Source organism: Haliaeetus albicilla, chromosome 2, assembly GCF_947461875.1.
Source record: "Haliaeetus albicilla chromosome 2, bHalAlb1.1, whole genome shotgun sequence".
Classification (NCBI taxonomy): Eukaryota; Metazoa; Chordata; class Aves; order Accipitriformes; family Accipitridae; genus Haliaeetus; species Haliaeetus albicilla.
The window spans coordinates 50,705,586-50,729,959 of NC_091484.1; the positions used below are offsets into that span (position 1 = coordinate 50,705,586).

Genomic DNA, 24,374 nt, shown 5'->3' on the forward strand with positions numbered 1-24,374 from the left:
CTGTGTCTTTTGCATTATATCCTACAAGGGATTAACAATTCTGAACAATACAGAGGGGAATATATTTGGCATTCTCAAACAATTTTCCAAATGGTTTTGGTGGCTATACCCCCACGTGATTTATGATCTCTCAGATGATTTTTTTTTCCATTTTTCATTTTTCATTCCATCAGATCTGCATATTATCATGGCTGTAAGTTTACAGCAACTTCTAGCACTTGCAAACCTTGCAAGCAGACTACAAATATCTGAGCCATGAGGAGATACGGTTTGAGAAGTATATTTCATTGCCAGTATATTTTCAGAAGTGTAGAAACGTCATCATAAATCTACAGACTAACAAGAAAAACTTAAAGCAGTCTTCCTTCATAAAGTAATAAAAATATTAATAAATAATTTGTCTATCAAATTTTCCTTTACTCCACCTATAAAACACAGACCAATAAAATCTACGCAGGCTTTCCTTACAAACATATTTTACTTTGACTTAGATTTTCAGAGTGTGTGAGAACTTCCTAAAATTGGATTGTGTGAAGCCTTGATTAAAAATATTTTGGTTACAGAAAACACATAACAATATTTTAAGGTGGAAAGGCAGGTAAATGCGTATGTCTAGAAGAAATTCACATAGAGTGTTTGAAGAATCAACATTACATATAATTTATTAGGGACAACAACAATGAGGTAACTCTGGTATCTTCCTATTTATCAATCTCACAGAAGAAAGTATTTTGTGATTCCTTCAAGAATCACTTAGTGGTCCACTGTTTTCAGAAACAAAGGTGTCAATGTCAATAGTGCAAGTACTGCTTGTTTCTGTGTTACCTGTGGTACTTCCTAAGGCAGTAAGTTAAATTGTGCAGCTATGAACATGACAGGCTTAATCCAAATGATACATATCAGGATGAAATTTGGCAACCTAAAAGTACTAATACCATAAAAATGAATTCTGAAGTAGGAGCTTCAAATCTAAATTGCTTTAATCATATTACAGGGAGAAAACTGGTAAGAATAGATATTAAAAAGTTATCAGTAGGTTAGAAATGTTTGCTTATCATTCTGATTCCTAAGATTAATGTTACCACAAGGAAAGTCATATACCTGTAGTGCAATTTGAAGAAAATACTGGAAAACACGCATGAAAAATGGCATTAGAAATGTAGTTAATTTCTCAAGACAGTCCTATTTGGTATGAAACAGAGATTACCATACCACATAAACAGCTAGGTAAGTATGTCAAGCTAGCTGAAGTTCAAGAATTAGAGTTAGAATTCATGTCTGTATTGACTGATAGTCTATTACGCCAACTTCTGTGTTAACCTTCTCTATCCCTTTTTCCAGGCCATTTCGAAAGTGCTCAGAGTTGGACAATTTGGTGAACAAAGAGCCATCCCTGGACAGTCCCTTTACTTGGCCTATGACTTGCTACTGATTTACAAAAACTTTGCTCAGTGTTAGTGAGAAAAAAAGGCACAATTTCAGGCCATCTTCACAAACTTTCCATACAACTCTTTTATTCTATCCTTTCCATAGCTACCTCTTCTGCTGCTGCTTCTGAGAGGAGGCCTTCCTTCTGAGCGCAGGTCACATGGAAATAAGCTCTGCACATCCCAGCATCACAACTAATGCATACACCAGTTCTGGCAAAACGAGGATCTTCGCAAAAACTGCATTCCTTTATAAAGAAGTGTGGAAAATGCCACAGTAAATATTTCAGGTGCATTTTGCCTAATATTTGATAAATTACATCTTACATATAAAAACCAAACAGGTAGGTTTACTCCTGTGTTGTACAGAAACCAAGCATGCTGCTGACAGTTGATGCTACTTGAAACTTCACCCCTTCCCAACCCCCAGTATTGATTTCATTTTCAACAAGCAATGGAAAAGTACATTACTGCTCACCAAATATTCAATTGCTCAACAAGTTCAGAGGACAAAGAGCAGTGCTCTGGATGACTGAAAACCATAGATAATTACATAGATGTCCTTTGGTAAGCAACAACCGAAGAGTAAATGTATGACAATGCAGAAAGAAATACACAAGAATCATAAATATCAGTAAAGAAGGTTGTGATGCACTTAAATACTGCGCTATGGCTTCAGCTACACACATTCTAGGCACAGCCGTTCGCTACAAAGCAAACTGATATCCCCTAATGTGGCCTGGAAAAAACCCCCAAACTTATTTTTCAGCCAGATCAATTCCTCAGCCTGTTTCATCACAAAAATCATACCAAACAACTGTGCCAGCAAACTAGAGTGATGAGCATGTGAGCAGGAACAAGCAAATGAGAACATGGGCTGCTTAAGCAGTACTGCTATCCAGTGCATAAAGATGATATGAAATTATACAGGTGTGCTTTTCTTAATCTCTCACGCTGAAGGCAGAACAAAGCTGTGTATCACCTACAGAAAATATCTCCATGCAGAAAATAAAACAACAACAGAAAAGAATGGCAAAGAAAACTCAGCGACTGAAGAATCTCAAAGCACCCCATACGCTACACTGGAAAAGCACCCTTTAACTGTGTAACAGCAACACGTAACAAATAAAAAACGAAGTGAAAAAGAATATTATATTAAGCTGCTTTTGTAGGGGGAAATTTAGCTAAGCAAGCTGTAACTTCCACACTTGATACAGAGAACAGCGTTTGTTTACGGCTCTGCAAGAGTAATGAGTCCTCATCTGTCCAGTTCACTTTCACCTTACAGTAAGAAAATATGTCCAAATTCTTAGCCCTGCTCCTATACATCACTCATGTTAATAAAATAAAAATAAAATGCATGATTCATTGCAACAACAGTTTGTAGGTTTTTGGGAGCTTGCTCCGACTTTTTTTTATACAGACATTTCTAAACAATGCTAAATGCCTCAGCAGGCCCGTGCTGAACATGCTCCTGGTACAGGTATGTTGTACATGGGCAGTCCAAAGTGTTTTAATTTATTTTATATATTGCGTGTATTTTTAAAAATGTACTATATATTTTCATTTAGTATTCAACTTGACAAATTGACATTCCAGAAAATGAAACTGACTACACAGAAATGAAGCATTAGAGCAGCAGGAGTACAACCACCTTCCCTCACATCAGCCTGATAGATATGGCTTCTCCACACTGCCTCCATCAGCTATAGAAACAGCACTTAGCACATTACTGAGTGGTGTCCTCTGTCCATTGCAATGGTTTTCTGTATGGTTTGTGCATGATCACTTTTGATCTGGATTGAAAATATTTACATGTAAAACCATTTTAATTTTAAAGCCATTCTTCTGTTAAAGTTGAGGGCCCCATGTTTTTGTAAATTTTTTTAAACACTGCTTTGCAGCAACCTTTTTGTATGCATTCTAGCTTATAATTACATAGAGCCTAAAGTAATTCTTACTGAATGTACATCTGTCACTTTCTCAGTCAACCTAACCTTCCATTTCTCCATTTCGCATCCCATAAATCCTCTTCACTCTCCATCCACATTTTGGCAATCTGCCACTAACTGAGTTTAAAATAAACTAGTTAGCACCTGTGTAAAGAATAAGGGAAATTAGGGAGGAAAACAGGGATGGAAATTATGGAGAACAGTGGTAAGGAAAACAGAAAGAAAGAGGGAAGGAAGAGCAATGGTATAACAACCATGAACAAACTTAGTCTCATTTTCAGCCCTGAACCTCACTGCAACTGCTATAAACAAGAAAAACAAAGTCGGGAAGACATACGTTATTCTATTATACGTAAAAATGTAAAATAAAGCTACTTGTTGGCAGTACATCTCTTCTAAACTTACCTTGGCACCATACTTTGAATAATTCATTTCTGTAAGTGTTACTGGCCGTAGTTTGTCAATATCTCCAAATGCCACTCCTGGAACATAGAGGGCACAAACAATATGGACCCACCTAAAACAGCACATAAAATTAGGTTATTGTTATCAACATTTTGATCCTGTATTATACTCACCATTTGCGGATTTCAAAGTGCCTTGTAAATGTTACAGACACTAGAAGAAATGTGTTTGAAGGGAAGTACAAGAGAAGCAGGGAGAGAATGCATATTTGGAATTCAGCAGCTCACACACTGAACCGTAAAGTAAGGCTTTTCAAAGCCATTGGGGTTGCTCTGCCTGTCTGGATCAAGGGCTGGGCTGCCATCACCTTTCTGTACTGATGGCTCTCACGTGGGGCTCCACGCAGCTTTTCATGTAACATGAAACATATGTGAAGATTTTGATATTACTTATAAAGCTAAGGCAGACAGATACTTTCATGATGGGGCACAGGGTGGGAAGGGGAGGAACAAAATTATACAGGTAATATATACAGGCTTAGCAACACTGAGCTCTAGGCACATAGCTATGAAGTATCTACAACCCAGCATCCGTCAGACTTTGCACTGTTACACCTGTTCGCATCACGGCAACTAACTAATTTTAAGCAACACAGATAGGAGCTGCATTCAATTATAAACACACCTGAACTGTATTACAGAAATACCTATCTGAAAGTCAGATGAACAGTTACCTAGCTGTACTCTTCTTCACTGGCCATAAACAAACTGGAGGGTAATAGGTCTAAATCTTCAGCCCTGAGGGGCATAAAATGAGACAGCATGAATCTGGACCTCAGTGTCTAGTAATTAAATACAACACAATGGTAAAGGCTTCAGCCTCAAGTCTGCCTTTGATAGACATCTTCATAATCTCCTGGAACTCTCAGTTACCAAAAGACATCCTTGCAGCAGAAGACACATTTTCTTCTTCTTACGTAATTAACGCTTTCCAAAAGATCCATCTCTCATTGTCACAAACCATCAGTTAGTGACAAACTCAAAATCTGTTCTACACAGCATACATGACTCAAGTCAACTGAAAAACTACTCCAAAAAATGAAGTGTTCCTCTCCAAAATAAACTTTCTGTTTTATTGAAATTCCAGACACTATTTGCTACCCATTGCTAAGTCACTAGGTGGGAGCAAACTGTCATAGACAGGTCAAGATTGCTACTTTCTGTTATCTTAAAATATTCAAGAAAACTGCCTTACAATTACAGAGGTGTGTAGCTACCATTTTGAACCTAGGAGCTCTGAGATGATATGGGATACAACTAGAGACTTCGGACATAACTGAGCTGAAATATCCTGTGTTTGATCCTTAGCAAGTACATTAATTCAGTTAATTCCCAGTCATTAACGTTAACAATAAATATATTGCTAGTGAAGATTAAAACTTCTGTTCTGTTCTAACAGAATCATAGAATCTACTCCCTGTATTCAAGAAGACTCATGATGATGCCAGAAACACTTCTTCCGTTAGCTCTTTCATTACTCACATAATGCAATTTTCCAATCTCCTTCAATACCAGGGGTTCAGCACAGACCTGTTACTACCTACTTAAATCTGCATCTACACTGCTGTGCTCTTTTTTTCCAATCTTCTACCACTGTTTAGTCTATCTCTTTCCCCTCCTCTTTGTTTTGTGCATCAACTGAAAAAAAAAAAAAAAAAAAAAAAATCAATTGGGGGACTGGGACCAGACCAGTAAGATCCTGGGTTTAGCTGCACTTAAACAGCATGTTTATTAACCTGTTATTAACTGGCTCTCTACAGATAAGAGAAATCCTGAAGCTGATGATTATACTAGTCAGGAGCTACACGTAACCCTCATTTCCCATGTTTCCCCAAATCAGCACATTTCTCATCAGTGGTCCTTAGACCTACATTGCTGGAATTTATCACATTCAGAATTATCAAGTTTAAAGTTAATTATATATGACTCATACGTCCAAGCAGAAATTCCAAAAAAGCAAGATATGAAAGGTTCAGTAGCAAGCTCAAAAATAGATATACATTTAAGTCTTTACAAAAGAAAACAATGATCTTGCAATGTACGAAATTGGTGGACAGACTGTTTGTTTAGCGTTTTCCCCCAAAATAGTCCATGACAGTAACTGGATAACAGAAAAATCCCAGTAACAGTAAGAAACTACTTAAAAGCCATTAACTCACTTCACTCTGTAAGAAATTTCCCAGTTAATCTAACATAAACCACAACACTGACTGATCCACAGTGTCATATCTGACAAGACTCTTTTCACCTCTGTATTTGAAAACAAGTTTTTACCCTATTGTTAAATCACTCAGGTTTGAGATGCTAAGTCATAAATTCCCCTTAAAACACAAAAAATTAAAACAATGAGAATAATGTATATCCCAAATACACATTTACATGGAAAAACTGCATTGCTTTGTCTTTACAGATTTTACTAGGGTTGTCCACATGCACAAAACAGTTTGGTCACAGCACTGTCACTACTGGAAGACTCAAAGAAAATTTAAAGTTTAAAGATTAGTTACAATCTTGCCTTTAAATAACATGGTACAAATATTACAGCAAGCTAGCTGCCAGAGAACAAGCTGAGATACTCAAGTGTTCTGCCAACCTTCTTGCTGCTCAGATAAGGAGTAAAGCTCATCGCTGTTTTTATTACAGTATAAGCACTTCAGTATGCCAGCACAAATCCCTAACTTAATACAATGTTATATACAAAAAATAAGATTCTTCTCATTAGTATATGAAAACTGCATCTTTTGTCTGCCTCCCCACAAAAGCAATGGAGGCACAAGATACTCCTTCAGCGGAGCAATGGAGCACCTCGTACCATCTCTGCCCTTCCACACTGTATCCACAGCTAGCAATAGTTTGGCCTAGATCACAATACCTTTATGAAATATTCTTCTACAAAAAAGCGTATGTGTGTGCATAAGTGTGTATTTTGGTAAATATTATGCATTTACTAAAATAAATACCTCATTTAAATGAGCATATTCTACTCATTTTCAAAAGGAATCAAAATACCTTTTTTTTTAAAAAGCAAAATACCACACACAGAATACCTGTAACCCTGAGATAGAGAGACTGCTTGTTTGTAAATAAAAACCATCAGAATTCTGTAGGGCTTCTTTTCTATACTCTTCCACTGATTTAAGATGTGTTATACAGAAAAAATTTGTATAAACAGAAGTTACACATCTCCACAATTACTATTCTTCACAAAAATCCAAGGTTCTGGCTGGAGATTTTTGATAGTAAGTTTTAATACAGCCTCCTAAATGTACCCTCCAAAGTTCAATATAAAGATACACATCTTCTACAAGCAGCTGCTTCTCAATTCAATTTGCACAGTTTTTTCATGCTCCACTGGTGTATTAAATGCTGCTGCACTCTGTAGAAGTTTATCTATGATAAACCCAACAGCTGGCTGCTTGCTTCATACTGACCTTCTCAAAATGTTTTAGTACATGTCACCCAAGTATTACAGTATCACAGATTTAAACTGCCATTTCAGTGTGATTGGCACACAAATGCCTCATTTCTTTAACCACCTATATGCGAACTCAGACCTGAATCTTTATTAAAAAACATACACAAGTCAGTCAAGTTCACAGCTGAAGCAATTTCAGCTGCTTTTAATACCAGTTCTAAATATTTTCCTGCTCATTTATTTAGCTGCACATGTTTTAGAACCTTGTAATTAAGACAAATTGGGTAATCAAAGAAGAATAATCTTCCTTGTTACTTTACCATCCATTTAGCTTGGAGCAATGATGACAGATGTTGATTAGGGAAGAAGAAAAACTCCATACTGAAATAAGGGCAGAATTCATATTCTCTGATAACAGCATTTTGAGAAATAAAATTTCATAAATTCACATTTATGCTTGTGAAACTGAGAGGTTAATGTGAAAAGGCTTCTGCTGAGAAACTAAGCACCTCATTATTTTAATAATTCACTTTCACGTAGGAACAGAGAAATTACTCCAACTTGATCATGAAGAGAAACTCAATAAGTTTGGTTTGTGTAATTTCCAGCACTGATGCATATGGAGAATTTATTTCAAAAAGGTGGTAAGGGGATGGACAGCAATGGTAAGTTAAAGGATTCTGTTATTCAGCAATTCCACTCTGCTAGTATTTCAAGAAAAGAACCGAGTTGGGTTGCAGTTTACTGAGTACAATGAAAACATGATGGACATTGCCAGCCACAAGACCCCACCCTTAGCCTGTAGTGCCCTATTACCCTTGAGAATTCAAATTTGTAAATAAATGATAGAAAGAGAGCGAGCACAGAATTTTCACATGGTAGTTAGTATTTGTTTTTTCTATTACAGAAGCTCTATTCATCTGGGAGAATAAACTTACACTTATTCACAATAGCCATATCACATTACCCAACAGGTAAAAATACAGTAATAACTATAATAAATTATTGTGCTAATGCCCACAAACACCAAAGCAGGCATGTGCTTCTGCACAGAGAACCAGTGTTACAGAGAAAACACTTCCACATCAACCAAAAGCATACCACCATTTTACAAGAAGAAATTTAAGCAATTTTTTAAATGTTGACTGTAGTCTCTATTATGGTTAAATGGGAAATCACATATATTGTGCTTAAACAGCCTTAAAGAACACAGGAATAAAAAGGTTGTAATGAAATTTTCCAGGTGATATTGATTCTCACATTTCCTAACTGTTAGACAATTGACTTCAGTCTTTAAAAACATTTTTTCCATATAGCATTATTATTAAAATAGAACAGAGAACTGAAAAGTACAATTTAATTGTGTAACAGCTTTATAAGGGAGATGCACAGACACTGTTGAAGCTAAGACTGACCAGAAACTGAGGATCTGAACCCCAAAAGTATTTAAAAAGAAGCACAACTGCTTCTATATGGTCAAAATTATTCACTACAAATCCTGACTTACTTGTGTAACTTTTTTTTTTTTTAAATAGTATTTTCTTCTACTTTCAGCGTTTCCCCTTTATAAGATGCATATAGAAGACATGAAGTGAAAAAAGATTTCTTTCACATGCTGAATGTATATCTTTAAAATGCATCTCAGCTACAAATTGAGAAGTTGAGCTCAATGTATATTGAGTGGAGAAAGGTAGATGCCTCCAAAGATTACTGCTAGCATCTGCATTGAACAGTCAGAGTTCAGTGTTACGAATACCCTAGTTATCTCTTTATTCCCAACACAAACTCAAATTGTTTTTGCTATCAGAAAAAATACAAACTAAGGGAGAAATGCAAGAGCATGTACAATTTAATCCACAAAACCTGAATCAACTTATGACATTTTAATACCGTATTTACTTTCCTGAAGACAGACAATGCAGTATGTGAAAAAAAGCTTTCCAAACCATCATCCTGAGCTCTGCCGAGCTTTTAGTGATGGCAGGACCAGATCATTACAGTATTAGCAACAGTAAAGTCTGTGTAAAACCGGAAAGTAGGGAAAAAATAAAAAACCAAACAAATACAAAAACCAAAAAACAGCAAACACTGAAGAACTGGGAAAAAGGGGGAAAAAAAACCCCAACCAGATATGGGTATGTTTATGCATACATTACAAGAGACCTGTATACTTAAATGATAACAGATACAAAAGCTTACTAATACAGATGGTAAGATTAAATTTTTACTTCATTTTAACTCACTTCCTAGCTTTTGTGCAAGTCTAACTATGGAACTCTTCACAACGAGTAGGAAAAACCATGAAGACCACTACAAACCAGTGGGTGAAGAAAGAGCAAGGACATGGTTATATTTTGTGATTTACTAGTACAAAAAACGTTGTTCTACAATATACAGCTAAGTGTAAACAGTAACGTGTCTATGAATTTGTATTAAAAAACACAAAAGGTTTTACAGTAACACATGCTGACATTTCTAAATTTTAAAGTACTTGAAGTATATGTACTAATACTGAATATTTAACTGGATTCTTTCCCACTTATCAATCATCATCAGTAAGATAGATCTCTGCAAACGCTTATATTTCTATCTCAAACAGATACGTTCAAACAGGACTAAGGGACTAAGCTGCTCTTTCCTCTGAACAGCCTTACCAACTAATTATTGCCTTTCCATGTTAACATGATCAATGAAAAGCTTATGACAGGACTAGCACCTGAAAGCTTTGTATATTACCACACACCTGCAATTTATATAACTGTAAAATGTATGGAAAAAGAACTTAATTGCCATGGTCTTAAAAACAACAACAAAAAAACCAAAAAAACCCGCCACCCACCAAAACCCAGTAACACTAGCCATAAATTGGACCCTTAATATCTACATCTTAATTTATTTTCCAAATGTGACAGGAATGGAAGACATTACATGAGAATTAATCCACTTATTCTCAAATTAGACCTGAACTCCATCCTAAAAAGCTCATCTCTGGCTGGAAATTATCAGAAGTGGAGCATACTCTCAAAAATCAAGAATATAATTTTCATCATTCCAAATAATCATAATATACTAGGTCTGTCTGCATACATTTAGCACAACTTCAATAATTTTATTACTTTTTTCCATTTTTTTCCACTTTTTTCCACTGCCATTAGTGACATCCAGTCCTTAGCTATCCTAAAAAGAAGCATGGAGTTCTCCTCCCACTTCCATCACACTTGAAAGTCACCAGACTTGAGCAGAGTCTGTACAAGGTTGCAGTGTTGTTACCTTGCATGAAGCACAATACTATAGAGAGGATGAAGTCTACTCTTCCTTCCTTGAAATGGAGCACATGCTTTGATTTTCCCAATGGCCACTTATTTCTCCCAATCTAATATGACAAGAAGTCTGGAAGATGTTTTCCCCCTCTGCTGCAGACTTCATTCTTTTTTGTGGTGTTAGTAACTAAAGAAGAGCACTTCAGTGTTTTGCTACTCTTCAGGATTAACCATGAAAGAAGCACAATACTAGAAAGGCACAAAATGCAGGTTTCTGGCAGCTGATTAAATTTAACTAGCAGAACACAGGCTCAGATTCTACAGTGACTGACGGCAGATACCAAACACTACAAGCTCAGTCACCATCAGAGAACCACTATGACCAGCCACACCAGCTGTCCTTGCTAGAACATAATACTACTATTCAGCAGTGGGGCTCTAGGGACTCAAACACTGCTCTTCTCACTGCAACCTCCAAGCTTGAGCAAATCCAAAACAACTACACAATTTTTCTCTAAGTTTCTGATCCCCAGTCCCTGCTGTCAATAGTTCAAGCCATTGGTTAACTGAGAAATGTCTTTCATGCCATTCTCCTTGCAGACGTGTGAATACTGAGTAAGAGTTTACAGGACATTAACTTCCTCTACACAGGAAACCTTTTTGTTTAAATGTAAATTGCATTTCTGATGCAAACAAACAAACAAACAAAAGTTTCTTTTTAAAGACTCCCATCACCTTCACTAATACGTTTTTGTGTTAAAAAAGATGCATCACACAAGTAGTTCAAGGGAACAAAGAAAGGTCTTCTAGTATATACAGTAGAACATCTACATACATATCACAATGCATGGTGACTTCATACTGAAAAACAGGATTTGTCAGTCCCTGAAGTAAATGGTGATCTTTGTTTCACCTAGGTACATCTTTTGCTCATAGGTCCATAAATTTTCGTTCTAATTCACGTTAAGACAACACCTTCCTAACATTATAGTGGGCATGAAGAATATTAGGAGCACACAAAAAATTAGGTGATTGACTATCCAAAGAGCACCCAACTCAAGTGAGGTGAGAGAGAGAGGATATCGACAACAAAGTTTAATTTATGACACTGTCTCCTATAGGAACAGACTAGGGCAAAACCCAACCTTTTTAACATAAGATGACATCAAATTCAAAACATCACTTCTTCAGTCTTACCTGCCTGCATCAGTCTCCTTGAAGATCCCATCCTGGTTAGGACACAATTCACAACTAGGTGTGACACCACATTTGCATGCATCACAAAACCAAGGTTCCGTGGAATTTTCTGAAGCTGAGCTCATGATAGAGTCACTCTCTCCATCAACACCATAACAACCTACACACATGAAAAATGGAAGACCAATGTAAGACAAGACAATTGCAGTAGTAGACAGTTGTCAGTTATGATTTCAGCAGGAAACATACATACATAAACATTCAGAGGAATGATACTGAGAGTCCCAAGAAAGCTTAAGATATTTTTGCAAATATTATCCTCAGTGCAAAATTTACATTTTAAGGAGATATTAATTCTAAGAAGTGATCTATTTTATGTGACTGCATTACATTACAACTGAAAAAAACAAGAAAAAAATGGCTGGTTTACTTTATTCTTTTAGCAACACTTGGTATTCTTCCAGACTATCCATAAGAAGGGAAGTAAGAAAACAAGACTTAAAGCAACCAACAAGACTGAGAAGAACTCAAAGCATTTTTTCAAATAGAGAAATATTTTCAAGTTAAAAGCAACAAGCTAAGGAATTTGTGAGCATCTGCAGGCTTCTGTTGGATATTCCTATCTCTCTCCTTCTCCCTACTCTGAAAATGAACATTACTTTGGGGGGTGGGGAGGGTTTAGAGGTGGATTATGCCAGTAGTATCCAGTCAACAAATATGCACTCCACTTTTCCACTTTGCATTCAGCATCCAAATCAACTAAGAGAATATACACATGAAATGAAAAACACTATTTGCATACTTTAGGGGTTGTAGGACTGATCCTAAAAGACCTTCTATAACTTCAAAACCAAAGTACAATTTGCAGAGCAGTTTTGAGACACCACATTGGTGACTGATGAAGTATATTAATTTTTTTTTAAGCATTCTCATTTTTACCTGGTTTTAAATTATGACTAGACTCAATCATTCAGTTTCTCCATTCTTCTTCGGTATATCCACTGTATCCTTTATGACTGTTAAGGTGTTCTATGCATGCTTAATCACCACAAATTTAGGAAAACAGTATTTTCAAAGTGATTTAGAAGCTTGCTATTTAAATTTTGCACAAGACTAAGACTAGTAGTAGTATTATTATTACAAATGACAAAAAGGAAATTTTTAAAGCTTATCACCACAAAGCTGTATTTCTGTATATGCCACATTTTGAATATTTATGTTATTGAATAAGAGAAAAATATGATGTCATTGTCAATACAACACACAGTAGAGGCTGTAATAAAAGATTAAATTCAGCTATTTGTCAAATACAGTGATCAAGTCAACATTTGTGCTTGCAAAACAGTTAAATTATTGAATTCTGCAATTAAATAGCAACATAATTTTTACTTTGGTTCATTACCCACTGACTGTAATAAAACAGCAACAGTGCTGTAACTCCCCTTGTGACAGAAACAGAGGTTTGCATAAAAGAATAAAACTACATTCAGGAAATAAGCAATAATACTGTAGGAACCATTTAAGAAAAACAGTCTTCTATTACAGAATGAAGTTCATCAATAAGAATTAAAATAAGAAGCCAGAATGTTTCTTTTCATTATAAAAGTATTCCAGAATCAAAGGACAAGTAAGGTGCAGAAGTGCATTCACAGACGAGTTTCATTAGGTATATATAAAAGATCATATAGTTCACACATAAGGTAACTCCATTTTCTTTATAATGTGGTATCAGGTTTAAGTAGTATTCCGGAAAGTCATTTTTTAAGTTCTAATAACAAAGTCTTGAATACACGCCAGTAAAGCCGCCTTTAAGCAATTACATTAATGTACAAACACACAGCCCACTATCATAGAGTTGATGAATCATTAAGCTTTTTATAATTCCTTCAGACTTAACATACTAACATTTTCCTAAATATACTTATTAAAAATTACCTAACACTATAGAAGCAGTAATACTGTCATCAATCCATATGGCAAAATAAAATCAGTTTCTTTCAAACACTGGTGCTTTTTCACCAATTGAAAGTAATTAGATTTGCTTTTCTAACCTAAGTGCTATCAGTCTGCTAAAATTAGAATGGTGACTTCCCTTCATTCTCACATAGTTGCCTTATTGTACTTATCAGTCATTTATACCCAATTTTTTTAACCTTCTTCCTAGAAAATGACACGTATGCTGTAATTATTTCCATCCTTACTGTATATGTTGACATTAGACATTGTTTCTATAACAATACAAATCTAGGTCCTTTTTTCAAGTAGATAAAAAAAATTGTCTGGATTTTTAAGTAAAATATTTTGTCCCAATTTGTACATAAGTCTTAGTGACAGCTTTAAAGAGTTTAAGATCTCTAACAGATAAGGAGGCATTTACTCTTTTCCCTAACTGCCATTTAGCAAAAGCTAAACACCATACTGTTACAACTAGCAAAAGAGGTGGTCATTAGCTGGAGAAAATAGACTAGATTACCATTAATCATTGCTTATAAATACACTGAAACAATCTTTTCCACAACAGAGCTGAAGGAAGGGAAATCCAGCCCATAAGACTGTCATTGACTTGCTATACACTGCCAAATAAAGCTACAGAATCAAAACTGCAATACAAAACCTTGTTTGCTATGAAATCACGTAAGCAACAAAAACGCTGCAGTCAGTGGTAGCTTTTTATACCCACATACATCAGATCGTTACCTTTAACCACGAAGGAAAAAAACTTCAGTGCAAGGTTTCAGAAAAGGTATTTTGTAATTGTTCCTGACTGAGTAGTGGCATGGACCGATTCCAGTATGCTCCAAAGTCTGAACTCTACATAATTTGTCTGGAGAGTTTACTTTCTAGGAGGAGTTAGGACTAACGTATACAAATAGTGAAACAAAACTCAGCGTTATTAGCAATACTTAAATAGGTAATGCATCATAAATAATTTGTACTCAAGTCTTAGGACCCAACAGCTAAAGTTTAAATTTTATCTAATAGTACTTAACAAAATGAAGACCTGAGTCCCAAAATTAATTGGAAACCACTTGTTAAGCTGTATTTTTTGTAAGGATAAGCAAGTATTTTAACCCAGAATTTTTCTTATGTTTGCTATAAAGGGTCATTTGCTGCTTTGGGGCTGTTAAGCGCTAACAAAAACCAAAGGAGAGATCACATTTCATCAATGTAATATCCATATGGATAATACAAATCTGTTGAACAGCTGTATTCATGAAATGTCTGTAAAGCTACAAATTGTAAGTAAGATTACAAATCTTGCATGTGGTTCTGACACCAAAAAAATCAATATGTATATGAAGAGAATTAAATGCCTTTAAAAAACTAGTAGTGAAAGTTCCTTGCAGGCCAAAAATACATAGTGAAGCAAAAAATTACTAGTAGCTCGATTTTTAAATAATATAACTTTCATGATTCAAAAACAGCAAAATAACTCAGAATAAAAAATAATAAATCACAAAATACATTTCTCCTGATTTAAAGAACAGATAATGATGTCATTTGACATTAAGATGCCAGATGTGTACAGAAGCAGATGTTATGTTTGTTTTTCAAATGTACAAGGAAAAAAACCTCACTTTATTTCACTTCAATTGAGATATGAAGGCAAAAGCAGTTTCAGAACAAAACTCTATTGTAGAAATATATCAATTTTGCTAAAACTTTGAATTTCAGCCCAAGTAAGTATTTCTGGAACAACAAAAAGCTAAGATCATTATAGCATTCACCTGGGATGTGAAAGAGTCTGAAGTCTCTGCCCACTCCAAACCAGAGCAAGGATATTAATCTATTCTCCCCAAACCAGTGCTCTGATCACATGTGGTAGTTATTCCCGAATAAATACCTCAGTCTCTTCTGTGAGTTGCTCAACTTTTTACATATAAACATTACTGTATTTATTGTACAAGATGTTTACTAATTCTGCAGCCTAACTGCAGCAGGTCAAAATTGTTCCAAAATACTGAGAAACAAAAAAACTTCAATTCCTTACAGTTTTTCAGTAAATGGAAATCTACTTTCTGATTTGTAACTAGCAACCATAATGAAAACCCTGGCAAAGCTGAGGAACACTGCTCACCTAGTAAGTGTCTATAGTGTCAAAATTAAAAAAAAAATAAATTTTCAAAATTTCTCAATATACTGACTCTATTTCGTCTCTTGTTATCACAAGTTGCAATACTAACTGCCAACAGAAAAATTTGGTCAGATTAACATCAAGTTTTTAAACAACAGAATGCTATACATACCTTGTCAAAATTTAGAATCGTGGATAAACAGATAACCAAAGATATTCAAGCAAGCAGATGTAATTAATTTACACTAATGAAAAAGATGAACTTGCAGTTCTAGACCACACTTTCAGCAGCTTCCACTTTCCAGTTTCAAGTAACTTTATAACAGTCATGCTAAGGGATTTATATTTCCCTTAGTAAGTTGAAACTGGGGGGGGGGGAAAAGTGTTTTCTACTGCATGGCTGTAATTGAGTTTTTGTGTATTAAATCAGACCTACAGTACAAAATGCACTTGATAAAAAAATCTAAGTGCACTTTTGTCCAAAGCAGTCTGAAAAGTTACAAGATATAGATCAAGAGTTCAAAGTTTTTAAAAACAGCTGTATTTTTATATTTTTACCACAGTAATATTCTTTTATCTGTAACAGACAATTACCTCTTTAAATATATCATTTTAGGATCCTTAAAACTGCCAAGTACAACAAAGGTTCAACTTATTACTGTCTGCCTTCTTCTCCTATGCTGAAAGAATTATTTTTGTCCTATTAACAAAAATTTTAAAAAGCATTATTTTTATGACTCCTTAAAATGCACAGACATGCATATACGAAGCTGCTGCTTGATAAATTATTCCATTCTAGTATTAAACAGTTAAGCTGATCATCAAGAAAAAGTTGTCCAATCCAACTTTCCTGTATGAATTGTTGGGAATTGCTGGTGTTGGAACAGAAAGCAACGTTAAGGGCTCGCTACAAGTAAATCTCCCAAGCAACATCAGGAAGCAATCTTTAGGTTCTTTCTAAAAGCGTTGCAGTTTTGTGAATGTGTGACTAAAGGATTGAAAGGACAACAGAGGAAAGGATACACATCTTGTAAACAACGTGTTTGGTTTCAGTTATTATCACTGCACCTGTGACCTATCCAGCATTAAGTCAATCACCCACCCCTTTCACTGGAAAATATATGAAGAAAACAAAACTACTTTTAAACACTTTGCTTAAAATGCATGTTGCCTTCCCTTAATGTTCAAAAAGATTCTGAATTTTGGATCTTTAGAATTCACCCAAGAGCCCATTTTCAACTAAATTTCATTAAATCCTCACGTTCGTATATTCTTAGATTACTGTATCACAACTCCATGTCTGCCAACTCCTTGAATACCTCTTACACTAAACAATAAAACTGGTTTAGTATAATATTAACATATGAATTTAAACACATGAAAGTCAAGAAGTTTAAACTCTCACGACATTTACTGTTCCATAAATGGCATCTATGTATTATGATTACAGCCAAGCTGTCTATTAAATGTATGTCATTTAATAGAGAAAACAAACTTTTTTTTATTCCTTGATTTTAAAAGTCATTGTACTCCGTCAATAGCTTATTTTTTATGTGATTGTCATTAAAATGAAATTGCAAACACTTTAAAATGCTACCACTAAAACAATTGTTCTGAAATTTATACCACTGAGTGAAATGGGAAGAGACACCTAATTCTTGCCTCGGCTGCATCTGTTTCTCCATTTCTCTAGCAGGGTAATTTTTTGCCAGTCAGACAGAATATATGCATATGCTGACTACACCTACATATACTGTGAAACATGATCTTATTATAAAGATCATGAAAACATGAACTTTAAGGTAAACTGTAAGTTTGCAAAATTAAATGCTGTGAGATCACAGTATTCAGAATACGTTACATTCAATCCTTAATTGGACCAACAGTTTAGAATAAAGACATTAATCAGTTCACGCATCATAAATTCAGAACAGTATTTTTCTTTAGTAAATGGAGAGTACTAAAGTACATCATTTTGCAAAATGAATTTTTATACCAGACAGCAGCAGACCAGGGTAAGCAGCAAAATTAAAATGCAAAAACGTTTTACTACACTGTAAAGCATATGGTGACTACACTATTGCTTTTAGCAAGAGAAATTTTATTTCCTGCCATACAAATCACAGTAAAGTAAGAAACAAATAGAGGGGATGGAAAAGAAACAGCTGGAGAAATGTAGAACTTGTCCCGTTTCATTCACAGCAACTAACCCAAGGGCAATAGCTGGCAAGTGTACTACCTATAGTTACGGCACATGCTATGCTAGGCACCAGACATTTTCTTCAGACACGCTGCTATCAATATGTCAAAAAAACTGACACCACAGTTGGTGGTGTCCTGCTATTACAAGATCTTACCACAAAAGCGTTTATCCAAAATGACAGATTAGTGCCTAAAGAAGATTATTAGAAAAAGAAATGAGAATTATCTCCACACAGAAGTAAACACTCCAAAAAGCAACTGTACTACTACACATTCTCTACGGCAGATTTTTTCCCCTAGCAATGTAAACATTTTTCTTTCTTTTTTTTTGGGGGGGGGGGGGGGGCAGGGGAGAGCGGAAATTCGTTGGTATGTGAAATGAGAACAAATTTTTAAATAAATTAATTACAGGCTATTTGAACATATAAGATGAATGCAAAGCATAAAAGTGGGTATTAAATTAGCATTATATGTATGCTACTTACACAGTTTTAGAGGCAGTTACAGATTTCTGTCATTTTGAACCAGTTACTTGTTCCACAAAGTTTATAGATTTTTTGGACATATGTCTGCAGAGCAAAGATAGCTTTTGGACAATTGATGCAGGCCATGCAGGTGATATGAACATCACACAGCAAATAGTTGCATTGGAAAAGAAACTGAATTTCTAACACTCTCAAAACTTGTCAGTAAGACAAGCAGAAGTGTTTATTAAGGGTCCATGACTCTAGGTCTGAAACAGAGTCCCCCTCTAACTCTTGGCTGTGTTGCTGTGTTCCACATAAGCACTGGCAGAGTTGCTCCCACGTGAGTTACCGCTCCCCTTTTCCCATGGAAGACCTCATGTAATAGTTGATTAACACAAGTGAGCAAACCAAACTGAACACAAATCATGACGAAACAGGCAGCCACTGCACCAGGTACTCAAAAGGAAAAGGTGCTAGTACCAAGTACCCAGGTACACAAGTAATGGAGCAGTATGCACAGCAGTAAGCTACCTTGTGCTAGAAAAGCCAAAACTTACCGGAGCAAGGGAGAATGGAGTTCTAGATCCTGCCTGACTTAAAATGCAAGACAGCATTAGCATACCCTCTGAAAGAGGGTAACAGATTCTTGCCAACAACTATGCTAGCAAGCAGCCACTTAGGGATTGCAACCTGAAGGCGAGCCTTCAGGTGAAGGGGCCACACTATCGCATGGAACCTGCCCATTGACCAGTAGCTACAAGTAGAGCAAGAGCTTCCCCCAGGGAAGGAAGGGAGCCCTAGCATCCAGAAGAAGTAGGCTCAAGGGCAGCATTTTCACAGCTAGTGAATAACTTCATATTAAATATAGAGGCAGCCACCATAGAAAAACCTTTTCCAGTCACCTGAAAGGTTCTGTGGTAGACAAACTTCCACTTCAGCAGAGCACAAAGGCACAAGCCAAGGGTATAAGACCCCTCCCTGCGAAGTAAAACAGTTTCTGTAATAGTCAACAAGGAGAGAGAAAATAAGGTCTTCAGGAAAAGAACAATCAAATCACCAATATCATCATTATGTGGGTCCCTGAGTAGGACACCAGTAAAGTGTGAAAGGAGTGCACTTCCATCCAAATAAATATCTACAGTGCTATAGAAAAGTAGAGAAAATGTATCAATTTATAATACAACTTGAAATTGCATACAAAAACTATGAAGAAAAACCCTGAGCTATTCCAGCAGCTTTGTCTGGGCATTTCAGGATAACAGGCATCTTGGGTTTGAGACTCTAGGGAAAAGACAAGTGCTAAGTATCAAAATTAGTTCACAAGAAATGGATGTATTATTCTTCCCAACTGCAGGCAAACGCAGGTAAACATCACTGTATCGATTTCTATCCAATTCATAAATAGGAGCCTCTTTGTTCAATACTGTGCTAGAAACTGCATTTTCTGAAAAACTCAAGAGCTCATTAGAACAAATTTCAGGACACAGCATGGTGTCTGCAGCCACAGCAATCTACCTACAAAAGGAAACCTGCAAAAATAAAACAAATTATTGGATTCCTATGTGTTTACAAACAGACTCACTTATTACTAGGACACATTTTTCAGACTACAAAGCAGCTGTGTATAAGAGTACAAAGGACTTCTCATAATACAGCCTACGTCAGTGATCTGGGCACACAGTTATGAGGTACAGATCCAAGCCAATGATATTAAGAGTAAACCTTGCCTCTATTAACACTTAAAAAAAAAAAAAAAAAAAAAAAAAAAAAAAATCATTCTCAAGGTTGCAAGCAACATTTATATGATTAGACAGTAATTATTTCTTCAACTACTTCTCAATTTATTTTTGGAAATCACGTGAGTTGAATGATTAAGACAACAGGAACAAAAAGTAATTGCTGCATTACATTTTGTTTTTCACTGCAACTCCTTTATAATAGTCTGTGTCTTCATTTATTACTCATGCATTCATAAGTAATACAATGAATCAATGACCACTGGGCAGGAGCGCAGAAATCTCCAAGTTATTGAACATATGTATACATAAGATCACTGAATCAAACTAAAGCTTCAAAGGTTCCAAATTTTTTTACAAAATTTTGATGTGCTGCAATTATTTAAACAAATTACTGAAGAAAGCTCCAATTTAAAATAGTACCTGCTCTTACTTACCATTATAAAATATCAAAGTACAAAAAAATACACTGAAATAAATGTTCATTTCTACTTAAAACTATATTAATGTATTTACAAATTGATATACATATCTAGCAATGAAACATACACATAAAACATCAAGTAAACTTCCAAATTGCATTTACCATAGCTTTGAAGTTCAGCTTGTTGCTGGGGAAATTTATGTTTTTACCACAGTCAACAATTACTTTCACCTACACAGCTTTTTTTTTTCCCTAAGACTTCACCTATTCAAACAGAACTTCACAACTGCTTTACATATGCTTTTAAGTATTTATTATTAAAATAAATTGTAAAGAACTAAACATTTAACCGTAAGTGTGAAAAATTAACTAACATCCATACTCAGTTGGCTTGTACAGACTGCAGAACTTACCAGAACAAACTAGCAATTTAAATCTTCTGAATTCATCTTTTACTTTGTTCTAATAACAACAAAAGAAACATATACACAATGTACTATTTATATCAGTGGGACTCTAGGGAATCTTTGCCTATAACACTTTAAAAAGAAGAATGGCAGCAATTACTTCTAGGCTGATTTTGAACTACTAAAATTCAAGTGACTTTTGAACTATGGAACTATTTTCCTGTGGAGGAAAGCCAGCTATAATCTTACCTTTTGTAGGGACAAAGGTTTAGTAAACTAAAGAAAATGAGGAAGTGATCTTTTGGAGATTTTTAAGGCACTCCTCTGGAATAAAAAAGAAATTTGCCATCATTTTATTCTAAAAAGGCAGGAGATCATTTTTCTATCACAATCATTCTGCACTTTAACATGACTAAATGTACAATCCTTAAATAAATTTTACAGAAGAATTTTCAGGGAGCTCCACAGCTTTAGGGTTTAGATGTATTGACTGTATGTAATGTTTGGGGAATTCTGAAACAGGCATTCATAACTATCAGCAAAAGACACTTTCATTCCACTTTTCTTTTCTCATGAGTTAATAGTAGGCTGTGCTAGGGGGAAAAAAAAAAGAAAAAATCTATAAAGATTCTATAAAACTAACTTTTAGTACCCTACTACATCTCAAATAAAATATATTCTCCACATTACTTTCCAAAAACTTCATGGACTCAGAGGAAGGAATTCTGCAAGCATACCAAGACACTTAAATTTAGGAGTCTAACACTTGTTACAGTCAACGAAGACCCAACTAATGCCCTCAAAGGCACCTAGAGCATGATTCAGCTCATCATAGATTAGGTCAATTAAATCACTCTCTAAGCTCCATTGACGGTACTGATTAGCTCTTCAAAGGACCACAACAGGAGTTCAGGAGTTACAGTATATGGTAACACTTAACATAAGGCATCTGAACCTGAGGACAGAGACTCCATCCTCAGTTTCCTAATTAATGTTAAGCAAAGAACTGAACTACAGTTTGATGCATGAAAAATACTGTTTTGAAAAAATTTTCAATCCAGTATGAGAAAACAAAAGGGGAGCAGGGGATTCATAAAAAGCACTTCCTACCTGAAAAGGCATGCTAAGCAGCTCCAAAAAATTTTAAACCAAAAAGGAGTCATATAAATTAAATAAATGCCTTTTACACTTTTGAATAATGAAAGGCTACCTTCTTTTCATTTCAAGGATTGAAGTAGCCTATCTCATTTTCCTGGGAAACCTTAAAAAAAAAAAAAAAGTGAAGCCCTAAAAAGGTACAGGATATCAGAAATGCTAAAAAAACCCAACCAACCAAACAAAAAAAACCCAAACCACAAAGCTGATTAATGAAGAAAAAACAGGGTTTGTTTTTCAACAAAATAGGTATACCTCTCTGTGTCAGTATCTACCCTACCTTCCATATTCAAGAGCAGTAACACACAGTACAGCCTCACCTTCCATGTAAGGCTGTTAAAATTCCATATGCTCACCTCAGAATTATTGCAGAAGTGTTTCTTTAAAACCAGACCTCCTACATTTATAACACACATACAGACTAGATTTTGAAGGTATTAGCAAAACAATGATTTGAGTATGTTTTAACTTTAAAATTTCCCCATCTCAAATTGTCAGTGAAAATTATGAGAAAGTTCAAGGCTAGCCGTTTTCACTTATAACTAAATGCCACGGACAATTCCTTTCTCTCCTCCTCCCCATCTCTCTGCCTTTTCAGTATAGCAAAAATACATGTAGAAACCCTTTCCTTTTAGAGGACCTCCTATTCTCATGATGTCGTATCTCAGTTATGGAATCAAATTCATATACTGAAATAGGTAAGACAAAAATACATTTAACATAATATCCTAAAGCCCTGAAAATACAAGTTATAGTTCCAATATTCGCAGACTATGATTCATTATATAGGTAGCTGTAGACCATGTCCTGTCCCGTAGTTGCTTATATTTGCTTTGCTAAAGTTAGATAGATGTGTCACCACTAAAAAGGATCCATGTAGCATTACAAAAAATTATCTGCCAGAGGTTAAAGGCTTCTTTTTTTTTTTTTTTGATGAAAACAAGTCAAAATTTTATTAAAAGCAAAGCATGTGCTTTTCTCCCACAATGAGAATGAAGGGTTGTATTACCTTCATGCACTGTTATTCCACAGTTGTCACACTGGATTATTTCATCAGCATCTTCACTGTTATCTCCAAGACAAACGCAACAAATCAAAATATGGTCCATTTTCTGGGAACTCCAATTCTGAGACTTCTCAAGGATCAATGAGTCCTAATATTAAAAAATGAAGACACATGGATTATGGCAGGAATTTAAATTTTATTTAAAACAAAGAAAAGATCTGTTATTTGCTCAGTTTTTGAACAACAAACAAAAGAAGATGGAAAATTATTTTCACGAGACTAAAAGCTTCTTTGTTGTCAAAACATACAAACACTTCATCCACACATACAGGAGCTGGGAGAAGGGATGGATACAATCCGATCTCAATATACCTACAGATCTGGTAAGAACCAAAGGCCAGGGAAGGGTCTTGTTTCCTCAGACAGAAACATGTATGTCTTTAAAACATTTATGTTCTACAAAAGGAACAAATACACACACCTAAGAAACCATTTAAAAGAAAAAAAAAAAAACAAACCCAAAAAACCCAACCCAAACCCCAAACAAAACCCCACCAGGGCCAAAGATGACCTTCAAATGTCCCAATATTCAGAAAAGTTGCTTCATTTTGTTGCAACTTGCACCTTCCAAAAAAAAAGTCACATGGATCTGAAAAATCTGAAAATAAACAGCTAAAACAAGCCTGCCAAGTTTTCACTTATGTAAAATATAACTAATTATCAACTCAGTTCTATTTTGTTGTAATGCAAATTTATATGTCTCTTTGCAAAACCATATGATTTATTAAAACTGTAACAACTTATTTTCTTCTGATTATATACAGGAGTAAGGATTTGCAGAACAAGTACATTGCTCTGTTTTGGCAACCTTCAATGTGAACTACAGATAAAAAGAATGTGGCTTTTAACAGGGAATTTCTCTAAGGACAGAGAGACAAACCAAATAAAAGCTGTATGTAAATTTAATTTTTTTCATGAACACCATCTAGGCTTCTTAGTATTTTCATTGTGAGATACAGCTACTGTCTCTTCTGCAAGGTCTCATGGCTTCCATACGTTTTCTTTTTTTTTATACTAAAAGCAAACATTAAGCTTAACTACCTTCATTGGTGACATGAAGGCATATAGGGAGGTGTGAAATTAGGCACACTAGTAAAAAACAATCATTTCAGTATAAAGAAATAGTA

The 24,374-nt window shown here is 35.2% G+C and overlaps 1 protein-coding gene across 1 annotated transcript in view; it reads right to left on the bottom strand.

Moving 5' to 3' along the window:
• Positions 1 to 24,374, bottom strand: part of PHF14 (PHD finger protein 14) — a 168,595-nt gene that overhangs the window by 128,575 nt on the left and 15,646 nt on the right. Inside the window, 4 exon segments of the mRNA XM_069774381.1 lie at positions 1,538 to 1,675; positions 3,785 to 3,896; positions 11,716 to 11,875; positions 23,191 to 23,335. Of these exon segments, the coding sequence (XP_069630482.1) occupies positions 1,538 to 1,675; positions 3,785 to 3,896; positions 11,716 to 11,875; positions 23,191 to 23,335 (555 nt within the window).